Genomic DNA, 12,268 nt, shown 5'->3' on the forward strand with positions numbered 1-12,268 from the left:
TTTACAAAATTCTATAAGTAATTTCATCTTTGATTGCAAATTCTCCATGCAATTTCTATGATTTTTTCACCAAAATTCATAATTATGAGTTTGCTGGTTATTTTAAAATTAGAATAATTAATTTGATAATAACTCATCCGATAATTCAATGTAATCATGATCAGTCCATTCGTCGTCGGTGGATGTAACATTTGACGGAAAATTTTTTGACAATGGTAAACCATTAATACCTAAGCTTAAGTACTTAATTACTTCATCAGGAATTTTATACTGATCAGGTCGAGCATTTTGTGGGCCTAAATTATTGAAATCTGTGGTAGTCCGCCTCAACGCGTCTTTAGCAAATCGAAAATCTTCCGGCAAACAATGATGTTGAAGACAAAAATAATTTTGATTATTCTCATTGTGACACCAAGTACCATCAGGAAAATATGGATCGACACCAAGATCATTTAATTCAATACGTGGTGTATAATAAGAAGCAATATCCTTTCGTCGACAAAAAATAGCACAAGCCATCCATGGTCTTCCTATTTCATGAGGGGCTTGTAAGCCTGAACTATATTTATCTAATTCTGGCAAATGTTCACTAAACTCTTGACACTTGATCGTAGCAAATTCTTCCGCAGTAATACGTTTTTTACAAAGCTTTTCGTCTTTACAAATCATTACATCATAATGAGGACCTTTACAATCTTCGTTAAATTGCTTTCCATTCGTATTTTGACTATGATTACAAATTCTTCGTCTAATTTTTGATCCTTTAGATTTTTTTATGCAACCACTGCTACAAGAGGATTCTGTCCATTTACTCCAACCTTCATTGCCTTTAACTCCAGAAAATTGTGGTTTTAAAAAGTGCAAGGCCGGCAAGCATTCACCGCCACGACATTCTTTACCCTCTTCACAAATGGTTCCTTCCAAAGCTGGACCGGCATAATAATAACCACTACGATGTGGACTTCGACATGACAATGTATGACAAGCGTTAGTAAGTGTAACAACATCAGCATCTTTATCTCTTAATAATAATTCGCACTGTTTTTTTGCAGTCCATGTGCGTCCGGGCAATGTCAGATATCTTGAATGATCCAAAGTCTTGTCAAAATTTTCTAAATTTTTATCAAGTAGACATGGCTTTGTTCTTGGTAAATCAATAGCTACTTCTCGGCTACATGAAGACCAAATTGTTTCTCCTTGAGTACCTCGGCTTGGAGACATAATGTAGCCATCACGAGAACAAGAATTACCTGTTGAATCGTGATGCATTCCTAAGCTACAAAACATAAATAAGTTAAATTATTAAATTAAACTAGTCTATTTCATAGTATATAAAATATTTATTAATTTTTAGATTTTTTTAAGTATTAAGTAATAATAATTAGCAATGTTTAGTCACTGTACGACTGTCGAAATTTACCGATTATGAATAAGAAAACTTTGAGTTAAAGATTTTTTTATATTTCTAATCATACTATACATAATTATGACATTAAAATTAGCTGTCACTTGACAACTTTTTGATTTTTTTTAACAAATAAATTTATTCCAAAAAATTATTTTTAAAAAATTGCATTTGTAGTTTTTTTAAATTTCTAAATGTCAATTTTTTTTATAAATTTTTTTTGCCATAATTTATTTGTTACAAAAATTCTTAAAATTATCAACTATCTGCTAAGTTAATTTTCATTACATAATTTGAATACTTTTTAAATAAATTTGAAAAATAATAGTGCTATGACAGGATCAATTACAAATAATTTTATGGAAAATGTGACGCAACAAATTTATAAAACCAATAAACTCTTCAAAACTGCTCCAAAAATTTGACAAAAAATTGAATATCACTGAAAAATATATAAAACCGTGAAAAGACACAAATTCTTGTTGACCTTTCTGATGATGCCAAATTTAAACTGTAAAAATTTCTTTAAAAATAATAATGTGCTCGTTACAAAATTTTCCTTACTCTTTCAATTATTTAAATCATTAATGACTATCGCTGAAAAAATATTAAAACCAATTTATGATAAAGACATACCCATTACAAAATTTTTCGTAGTCTTTTAATTACATTAATTAATTTTAAATGTTATAATCACATTGACATGGAAAAAACAAAATAAATAAATAAACAAATTTTTTTTTATCGCGAAATTCGAATCTATTTATAAATACTTCGAAAACTTATTATAATAAATAAACTATTGCTGAAAAGCATATAAAATATTGATGAGAATTAATTTAGCAGATATTTATTAATTTTTTAACAAATAAATTATGGCAAAAATAAAATGAGGGTGAATTCAGCAGACAGCTAATTTTTGAGAATTTTTAGATTAATTTTAACTTAATGTTTGTAAGAAAAATCTAAAAAATTGCATAGAAAAAACTTGTGAAAATTTCCATATGCATTTTTTTATACTTTTTCTTTTGTAACAAATAAGTTGTTAATAAATTATTAAAAAATTATCAGATGTCTGCTAAATTCACACTCATAAGATAAATGAAAAAAAAAAAAATTGACATTTAGAAATTTTAAAAAATTATAAATGCAATTTTTCAAAAATACTTTTTTAGAAAAGATTTATTTGTTAAATAAAATTAAAAAATTATCAAGTGGCTGCTAACTTTAATGTCATAAAATATTGAAAAGACACATTCAGATCATGATGATTCTAATAATACTAAATTCAATTTAAGAAGCTCATTCTATCATATAAATACGCCGGAGACAAAATTTTCCTTAATCTTTTAATGACATAGATAATGACAATCATACATACTTGTGACCTATTTCATGTGCTGTAATGTAAACTGATGTAAAACCAGCAGATGGATACGGTTTACCAAATCGATTCGTCACGCCAAATTCAGCAATAACACAAGCGTATGAATTTAAACAAACTCCAGAAACTGTTGCCAGACCCATTGTTACACTATTTTTTTCACCATTTTCATATGCATAAAAATCCAATCCTGATACATAAAGACCAACATCCCAATGATTTGGATTATCGTCATTTTTAGGATTTTTAGCTGCAGTATAATTACAAAATGAATTTAATAATTTCAATCTTTCACCATTGTAATGCGGCAAGTCGGCTGGTTGATGTTTCATCATGTCTAATCGTACTAAAACAATATTTATCCTTGTCCCCAGACTAGGATGATAAAAAAGAGCTTGTACAGCGTTGATGTAAGCCAACAGCATATCACGCAATTTTTTTTCACTGTAATCGAAGAAAGGTGAAAATAATTTATAGCCTGCTTCGTCAAAGAAAACTGCTAATTCCACTGTCAATTCATCAGTCAATTTTCGGCGAGGTCTTTTTTCAAATGTATCCAAGATTGAATTTATATATGGATACTTGTAGCCTGAATTGAAGCTATACGGTGAAGATGATGATGGCGAAAAAAATGATGATAAATGAGATCTCTTAACAACATGCGGCATTTCTTCATCATAACGAACATCTTCAAAAATGACTTGTTCATTTTTATCCAATGGAGTAATTTCGAGAGTGAAATTGTTTAATATTACTAATCCTTGCAGTCCTTCTTCGCACAAACTAACGGCAGCCGTAATTAATTCATCTTGATGTATATAGTGGCATGATAGTGGCTTACTTAATTTATCTAGCCTTTCGATGATGTTAGAATCACTGTGACGCCAAACTTGAAAATAAGGAGCTAATAATTTATCATTTCTGAACAATTGAAGCTTTATGGTCTGGCCGAAAGCAGTAAAACTTATTGGAATCTAGAAAATAATATTCAATTAATTAAAAAAATTTTTTTTCAATTTTTTCCAATTACTTGGAGAATAAAAATAAATACCTCAGATTTTGTAGAATTGTGAGATTGAAAATAAATAATGTCCAAGTCTTGTGATGCTGATGAAAAAATTAAATTAATTATTAAAATTATTAGTGAACTCAACGAATTCATGATGAAAATTAAGTTCAAAAGTTGTTGCTCTTGAATTTATACGAGTTCAAGTGCATTCAGTTGCATTATTGTCATAGAAACAAAATATGAATACAAAATATGCAGGTGCCTGTATGGAAGTTAACGACTTTTTATCTAAATACTGCATTTTAAATATATGCACTTAATACTAATTGTAAATATATCTATATCTTATATTATTTACTATTTTATTTAGTCATGCATTGTTAAGTTTTTTATTTATAATTCGAATAAAATGGTATCACCGTAAATATATCAACCCATCACAGTCCGGAGAGCTATTTTAGAACTGTGTTGATGAATAATAGAGCGGGGAAAAGAAAAAAAAAAAAAAGATTAAAGTATAAAAAAAAATTTATGATGAAATAAATAACACAAAATAAATGAAACATATCAAATAACTTAATGTATCTATTATATTTTAAGTATACAAATAATTTTAATTTCATTTGTCACAATAAATGATTACAAATAAAATCCAATGCACTCGATCAATCATTCATACATAATATGCAATCAAAACAATATTTCTAATATTTAAAAAATAATATTGACATTATTTTTACACATTAATTGTTAAACAAAATAATAATAATAATAATAATAATAATAATAATAATAATAATAATATAATCGAATTAAATTTATATTTTTTTTTCATCAGTACACTGGAACAATATACACGCGCATGTAGTCCGATTTTCTATATAATAATTATAGTAATAGTAGTATAAATTGCAAGATAAAATTTTGACGTAAGTATTTAATTAAATAATCTGTTAACTCTTGAAGATTCTGTCTTTAAATAAATTTTATCTGCAAAAATTTTGTCACATATTGTACACGCATGTTTATTGCTCTTCATAATAATGTACTACAACGTACATCTCTTTTCAATAGTGTCAATATAAATGATTAAACTAACATATTACTTATTTTTTTTTTTTTTTAAGATGTACATATTCAGTCATCTCACTACAAAGAATATTAAATATGGATTCAATTAGGTAGAGTGTCATACAATATGTCTTTGATGCTTGGTGATAATTTATCAGGAAATTTAATATCAAATGAAACGAGTAAATCTCCTTTTCTTGATGGTTCTTTCGGGAATGGTAGTCCTTGGCCTTGGATTCGCTTAACCATATTTGGTTTAACGATTTCATCAGTAAGATTAAGCGTCTTTTTGTCGCTAAATAACGTCGGTACTTCAACGATTGTACCGCACAAAGCTTGTTTTAAACTTAGCTTACAGGTGTACCTGATGTCACTTCCTTCTCGTCTGAAGTGGGGATGAGGTTTGTCGCGAATAATAAAGACAATGTCAGCTGGTACTTTACCACGACCTTGATCACCTTCTTTTTGAAACGTGATTTTAGTTCCTGCTTTCCAACCAGGTTTAACATTGATTGTAAGTACTTTATCTTCTTTCTTTGTTGATCCATCTGGTTGAATTACCCTCCTTGATATCTTCATTTTTTTCGCACAACCACGTGCAATATCTTCCAAAGTGACGTAAAGGTCGTGTTCTATTGGTGGGTCTTGAGCGTGATCTTTTTGATTGGTCATTCTTCCACCACCTGGACCGGCAAAGTTGAATGAATGTGATCTGAATGCTCCTTGCCCGCCACCCTGTCGTGCTCCAGACATTCTCAAATCAAATGGATCTTCCATGTCCATGTCATCGTTGCCAAAAGCAAATGTTCTGCTATTGCCACCGGGTCCAAATTCGAAGAATGTAGCAAATGGTGATGATGAGCCGAAAAATTGAGCAAATGTCGCACGTGGATCTCCGTGGAAAGTGTATGTTTCAGCACCACCGCCACCGCCACCAGATGAAGCACCGCCTTTCAATCCTTCTTCCCCAAATTTATCGTAAACTTCACGCTTCTTTGTGTCTGACAGTACTTCATACGCTTCAGCTATTTCTTTGAATTTCTCCTCCGCTCCAGGCGCCTTGTTCTTATCAGGATGATACTTTAAGGCTAATTTTCTGTATGCTTTTTTAATTTCATCATCATTAGCACCTTTTGCGATGCCAAGAGTTTTATAGTAGTCTTTACCCATTATAAATTCTGAAAATAGAAAAATAAATAATTATTAGTATAAATATTTTTTCATATTTATAATGTCAATCACAAATATCGTCTCGCACTGTTATTCAATACTATTATTTAATGGTTAAATATGAAGGTTAAAATTGAGAATATGAATGGCTAAAAAAATGTTTTTGGAGTTGTCATTAATTTTTTTGCTCAGAAAAAATTACTCTTTTAGATGAAATATTCTAAAAAGATAAGATTATTTTTCATTCATACCTTTTCAGATCTAGTCCATTCATTTATATCAATATTCATCCGCAAAATTATGAATTTAATAGTTTCCTGATTATACATATTTATGTATTCAAACATTCCAAGACTAGATACGGACATAGCAATGAATTAAGGCAATGAACATTACGACATTGATTTACTAAATTAGTATTTCCGTAAACGTCAGTACACTATTTTTTATTATCTCAAAGATTATAAAAAAATAACATATGAAATAAAATTTGATATTGTTATTTTACTATTTATTTTTAATATATAATGCCATTTTGAGGTCATGAATATCTTGAAACACCCACGGTTATATATTTATAGTTATTTTGGGAATGATGATGCCGCGATGTGAAAGCGAACAGTCTTCATAAGAACAACGATACAAAATTATTTTAAAATAAACTTGAAACAAGATTATGAATCACTAAAAGATTATTTTATATTTTTAAAATTTAATTAAAACTATCAATCAAGTACATTGAACTTTTTTTTTTAATCTCTTACGACTCCCATTTTGAAATCATTAAAAAAAGTTTACGTATGGAGACGATATCCATTTACAATATTTATTAATATTATAGAGTACTTATAAGAAAATTACCTTTGTTAAATCTTATTAATCCGTTTTAATATTATTCTTCAGTATTACTGTCACTTAATCAAATGAATAACACTACAGAATGTTCTAGTTTCAGTAGAAAAAACTAGACGATAAATTAGTTATGTCAATTCTTTCAAGTCTCGATTTTAACTGGAAAGTTATTCACATTTGCGCAGATCATATATACAAACGTAACGTCTCGTGGCTTCTGGAAGTTTCTAGAATAAGAATAAAGTTTCATTAGCTTCCGTGGCGCTTTAGGACGTCATCATAGTGACCCTATGTTATTATTGTTTGTTTATTTTTAACCAAAGACAAAAAATACTTTTTTTTGTTTATCAGAAAAAGACAGATGATATTAATTGGAGTTTGTCTTGACAAACTTTCACTAAGTGCTCTCAATATACGAGATTATTATCTGTCAAGTGCTGCCATCGGAAGTAGTGGCGGTATTTTCAAATTTCAATTAGTCACAGTCATAAAAAATCAGTAAATTATATTTAGTAGAAATTATTCTAAAAATTATAACACTGAAGTTGACAGACTTTAAAATTTTTTTTAGAATTTTGTAGCATTTAAATTATTAAAAAAAAGTTTTATTAAAAAGCTTCAATAAAAATTACAATTGAAAATTTTTAGAAGCATTTTTTTATTGTAATTGATTTGTTAAAAAAATTTTTAAAATTTACAGTTGACCGCTAACTTCAGTATTATTAAAAATTGCATTCTAAAACATTTTTTTTAGCTTGTATGTATTTTTGTAATTACTATTTAATATTAATATGTAATTTATTCAAAACAAACTATGCATTTGTAAGATGTCTCTCATTTTTCATACATTATGATACTGAATTTATTCGTTTCGTTTTATTCAATAAATAAATAAGTACGAATAATGTACTTAAAAAAAATTACATATACAGTGTTGTACAATTTCTACATTTAGATTTTTTAATCAATTTTATGAAAATTAACTTAGCAGAAAGTTGATAATTTTAAGAATTTTTGTAACAAATAAATTATGGCAAAAAAAAAAAAAATTATAAAGAAAATTGACATTTAGAAATTTTAAAAAACTACAAATGCAATTTTTTAAAAACAATTTTTTGGAGCAAATTTATTTGTTAAAAAAAATTAAAAAATTGTTAAGTGACAGCTGACTTTAATGTCATATCAATTTTTTTAAAGTATATCAGTATATATTGATTAAATTTACTTTATTAAATATTTAATAAAATTGATCATATAAAACCTTTTAAACCATACGCTACATTATAAGACAATTTTACATTTTGCTATTTTAATTAATAAAGAGAAAACTGATAAACTCTCTTGACGTTTAAAAAAAAATTAGATCTTACTTAATCTTTTTCATCTGTATCTAATCTTTGGATTTTTACTTGTCTTACAACTAATATTTCATTTCAGATGTTTTAAAATAAATAAATTGTCAATAATGGTATGCTCCTGTTAGTACCATGTTTTCGCAAAATTAATTAATAACAAAAATAGTTTTTTTTTATATTTTTCAACAATTAACTTTTATTTTCTGAAAATTTAATGATTAACTGAAATCAGTGATAAACATTTTTTATTGGTTTTTCTTGCAAAAGTGTCGCCATCTGGATCGATAGCGGGATTTTTAATATCTGTCATTTTAGTGAAAGAAATTAAAAATTAATTAAAATATATTAAAAGTATAATAAAAGATTATTAATAGATTGATAAACTAATTTTTGCACATACTGATTTGATAAAAATAATAATTGCAAGGGTTTGAAAAAAAAAAAAGCAGAAAAACACGAGTAAATATGGATATGATAGGTATAGACGTAGGAACGCTTAGTGCTTACCAATCACTGTTCACTTCGACACACCCTTTAAGTAATCGTTTTTTTTTTTTCGAATGCAAGTGAAACAGTCAACAATTAAACAAAATTTAGTGATAAATAAAATTTGTTTGGTTTTAAAATATCATATTTGATTTTACGCAATTGTCTTTTAAAATATAATAGCATTTTAGTAATATTGATATCATGGTGAGTCATTTTATTTTTAAATTTATTATTATTATTATTTATAAAATTATACTTTAATAATTTATAGATATTTAGTTGTTTAAACGATAGTTCTTGTTATTTATTGTGGTAATATATTTATTAATTTGAATAATCATATTTTAAATGAAGTTTTGTACAATTTTTTTTATCTGAAAAACATTGAAATTTGATACCTAACCCATAACAATTTAAGTGTCAAGATGGTGAATCGTGTTCTACATTTTTGTACAGCATTTGAATAAGATCTTATCAGCAGTGAAACTTAATCCGATTGACATGTTATGACATTCAACGGATTGTGTTTATTTTTAATTTAAAAATCAAAATAATATTTTTTTAAAAAATGAATGATTTCCAGAGTGAACAACAAATGGATTGTGCCCTAGATTTAATGAGACGGTTGCCACCTCAGCAAATTGAGAAAAATCTCAGTGACCTCATTGATCTTGTACCTTCTTTATGTGAAGATCTTTTGTCATCTGTGGATCAACCACTTAAAATAGCGAAAGATAAAGAATCTGGTAGAGATTATTTATTATGTGACTATAATAGAGACGGAGACTCATACAGGTAAACACTTGTTATGTAAATGAATTTTATATAAATTATTAAACAAAAATAATTTATAATTACCATAATTGTCTAGGTCTCCATGGAGTAATACATACGATCCTCCATTGGAAGATGGCTCCATGCCTTCGGAAAGATTGAGAAAATTGGAAATTGACGCCAATCATGCGTTTGATCAGTACAGAGAATTGTATTTCGAAGGTGGTGTATCATCAGTTTATCTTTGGGACTTAGACCATGGATTTGCTGGTGTTATTTTAATCAAAAAAGCAGGCGATGGATCAAAAAAGATAAAAGGTTGTTGGGACTCAATTCACGTTGTTGAAGTCCAGGAAAAATCAACTGGTAGAAATGCACATTATAAACTTACTTCAACAGCTATGTTGTGGTTACAAACGAATAAACATGGCTCTGGTACTATGAATTTAGGTGGAAGTCTCACAAGACAGGTAATCAATAATTTTTTTTTTAGAATATAACATTTAAATCTATTTTCAATTAATACAATGCTTAATATTTAGGTTGAACAAGACCAACCAATCAGTGAAACTTCACCACATATCGCTAATATTGGTCGTATGGTAGAAGATATGGAGAATAAAATTCGTAATACTTTGAACGAAATATATTTTGGTAAAACGAAGGATATCGTTAATGGCCTGAGGTCAGTGCAATCGTTGGCCGATCAAAGACAGCAAGCTGCCTTGAGACAAGACCTAGCAGCAGCATTACAAAGGCGAAATGCTAACAATTGATTATGTGAGAATCATGAGAGCTTCGATTACCATTGTGATTAGAACAAAAAAAAATTAATATTAAAATAATAAATGAAATGGAAAAAATGGATTAAGGATAAGAGTAAGATTAAATAATGAAGGGAAAAAAATAACATTAACAGTCAAAAGATAAATATCTACAATTTAAATATGTGGACTCGAACGATTGATACCCATTCAGTTACACTACTTTGTTATTATCTAGATTTAATGAATGCAGGGAATTTATTATGGGGCTACTAAAGAGGACACTTATGTTATTGTTTGTTTAGAAATATAACCGTAACTACTCGGTCCCCAGTGGTATTCAGTATGTTACGTTGCAAAGCAAACACAATGTATTTGTATAAATAAAATTCATTTTGTTATAAAGTCCTACACAGCATCTTTTTTTTTTTTTAATTTTTATAAACAGCCAAAAAATTTATTTTTGTTTCTTATATATATCAAAACCATTAAGAGTTTGTTTTTATGATCCTCTGAAGGATTTAATTAAGAATGCCTTCGTGCCTTGTTGTCTTTTCTTTGATGACATTCTTTTGTATTATTAATATTTTTAAGCTTTTACTTTTTTGTATAATTATTTACTATCGACAAATATAATGCTGAACTAATAAAAATTCTTAAACTATTTTTATTACTCATAGCCTGTATTAATTTCATATTTTATTCATTCAAACAAATTATAATTATAATACACAGGGGTATTCCAATTATTTCCTGTTAGGCAATTTATTTCATTATGCAAACAGTTCATTAAAAAAAAAAAAAAAATTAGTAATATTGTTCAATTGAAAATACCATCTCGATTAAAATGTATTTTTAGACTTTTCAAATTAACAATTATCATATGAATATATGATTACATTTTTTAAAGTTTTATAATTTAAATTCGTGCTATTTATATTTTTTTAGTATCAAACTTTCGTCAACTATAAAAAAAAAAAATTAATTAGCTACCACGTTTATCTCATGTCTTGTCTCATTAAAGGAACAGCTTGATTTAATAGTAATTATTATTAATTATCAGACAGTCATGTTTAAAGATTCTCGCATACATTTGAGCATAAAAAATATTATATTAATTGTTCAATCTATATTCGTATTATTATTTTGTTAAATGTTTCTGAACATTTAAATGCGTTTTTACCACACAAATGTGCTTTGAAGTAACTTAAAATTTAAACAATAATAAGTTTATAGAGAAAAAAAAACTTATTAGGTCAATGATTTCAAGTAGAATTGTCAGTTTTAACGTCTTTTTTATCGTATCAATTTTTTTTTAACGTCGCACTAACTTTCATACAAGTTGCACTCCGTAATATTTTTCACTTCATCAATAACAAAGCACATTTAAATTATTATGTACCTGGTCCAATATAGCACACGTTTAATACAGATGGTCGTTTTTTTTTTTTTTTTTTTTTTTTTTACTATTACGTTATTATAAGGTTTTTGTTTTCTTGTATTTATTAATCGAATAATAATAATAATAATAATAATAATAATAATTCTTATTAAAATACAATATGTTTCAAAATTTTGAAGGAAAATATAAAGAAATATTTATATATTCTTTGAATTTTTTAGTAAAATTTCGTTTATATTCACGTTTTTATAAATCAGAATTGACGTTATTAATTTGCTATTGTTACTAACATTGTAATTATGTATTTTGTCTCAAATATTTTATCTTGTATCGCTTGGAACAATTTTTTATACAAATAAAAATTATAAAAGAAGAGAAGCAACCAATATTAATTCGTCAATGACACGACAAAAAGAAACGAATCAATTTAAATGTCTAATTTATCTATTTCAACTCAATTGATTTTTCAATAAATTGTGCTAAGAAAAAGTCAACTAGATTTATATATTTTATTAATTTGTAAACTATCTAATTGGACTTAGGTAACTGTAAGTATTATGTGCTTACTCCACTATCACTAATCTATTTAATTC

At 27.1% G+C, this 12,268-nt stretch overlaps 3 protein-coding genes across 3 annotated transcripts; 1 reads left to right on the forward strand and 2 right to left on the reverse strand.

The window, feature by feature from the left end:
• Positions 1 to 111: 111 nt before the first annotated feature.
• Stl (ADAMTS metallopeptidase stall) lies at positions 112 to 4,265 on the reverse strand. Its single transcript, XM_074250855.1, has 3 exons — positions 3,841 to 4,265; positions 2,787 to 3,763; positions 112 to 1,276 (listed from the first exon to the last, which is right to left on the reverse strand). Exons 1-3 carry the CDS (start codon positions 3,949 to 3,951, stop codon positions 118 to 120), a joined length of 2,247 nt encoding a protein of 748 aa, XP_074106956.1. The 5' UTR covers positions 3,952 to 4,265; the 3' UTR covers positions 112 to 117.
• A 105-nt stretch (positions 4,266 to 4,370) lies between these two features.
• On the reverse strand, positions 4,371 to 7,059 carry LOC141532495 (dnaJ protein homolog 1). The gene is made up of 2 exons (XM_074250856.1): positions 6,901 to 7,059; positions 4,371 to 6,047 (listed from the first exon to the last, which is right to left on the reverse strand). The coding sequence occupies exon 2, from the start codon at positions 6,037 to 6,039 to the stop codon at positions 4,972 to 4,974; it is 1,068 nt and encodes a 355-aa protein (XP_074106957.1). The 5' UTR covers positions 6,040 to 6,047; positions 6,901 to 7,059; the 3' UTR covers positions 4,371 to 4,971.
• Positions 7,060 to 8,746: 1,687 nt separating this feature from the next.
• On the forward strand, positions 8,747 to 10,684 carry Cpb (F-actin-capping protein subunit beta). Its single transcript, XM_074250990.1, has 4 exons — positions 8,747 to 8,939; positions 9,319 to 9,530; positions 9,607 to 9,979; positions 10,052 to 10,684. The coding sequence occupies exons 1-4, from the start codon at positions 8,937 to 8,939 to the stop codon at positions 10,283 to 10,285; spliced, it is 822 nt and encodes a 273-aa protein (XP_074107091.1). The 5' UTR covers positions 8,747 to 8,936; the 3' UTR covers positions 10,286 to 10,684.
• Positions 10,685 to 12,268: the final 1,584 nt, after the last annotated feature.

Source organism: Cotesia typhae, unplaced genomic scaffold, assembly GCF_013202065.1.
Source record: "Cotesia typhae breed Kobodo isofemale line unplaced genomic scaffold, CoteBio_Ctyphae contig_65, whole genome shotgun sequence".
In the NCBI taxonomy this organism is placed as follows: domain Eukaryota; kingdom Metazoa; phylum Arthropoda; class Insecta; order Hymenoptera; family Braconidae; genus Cotesia; species Cotesia typhae.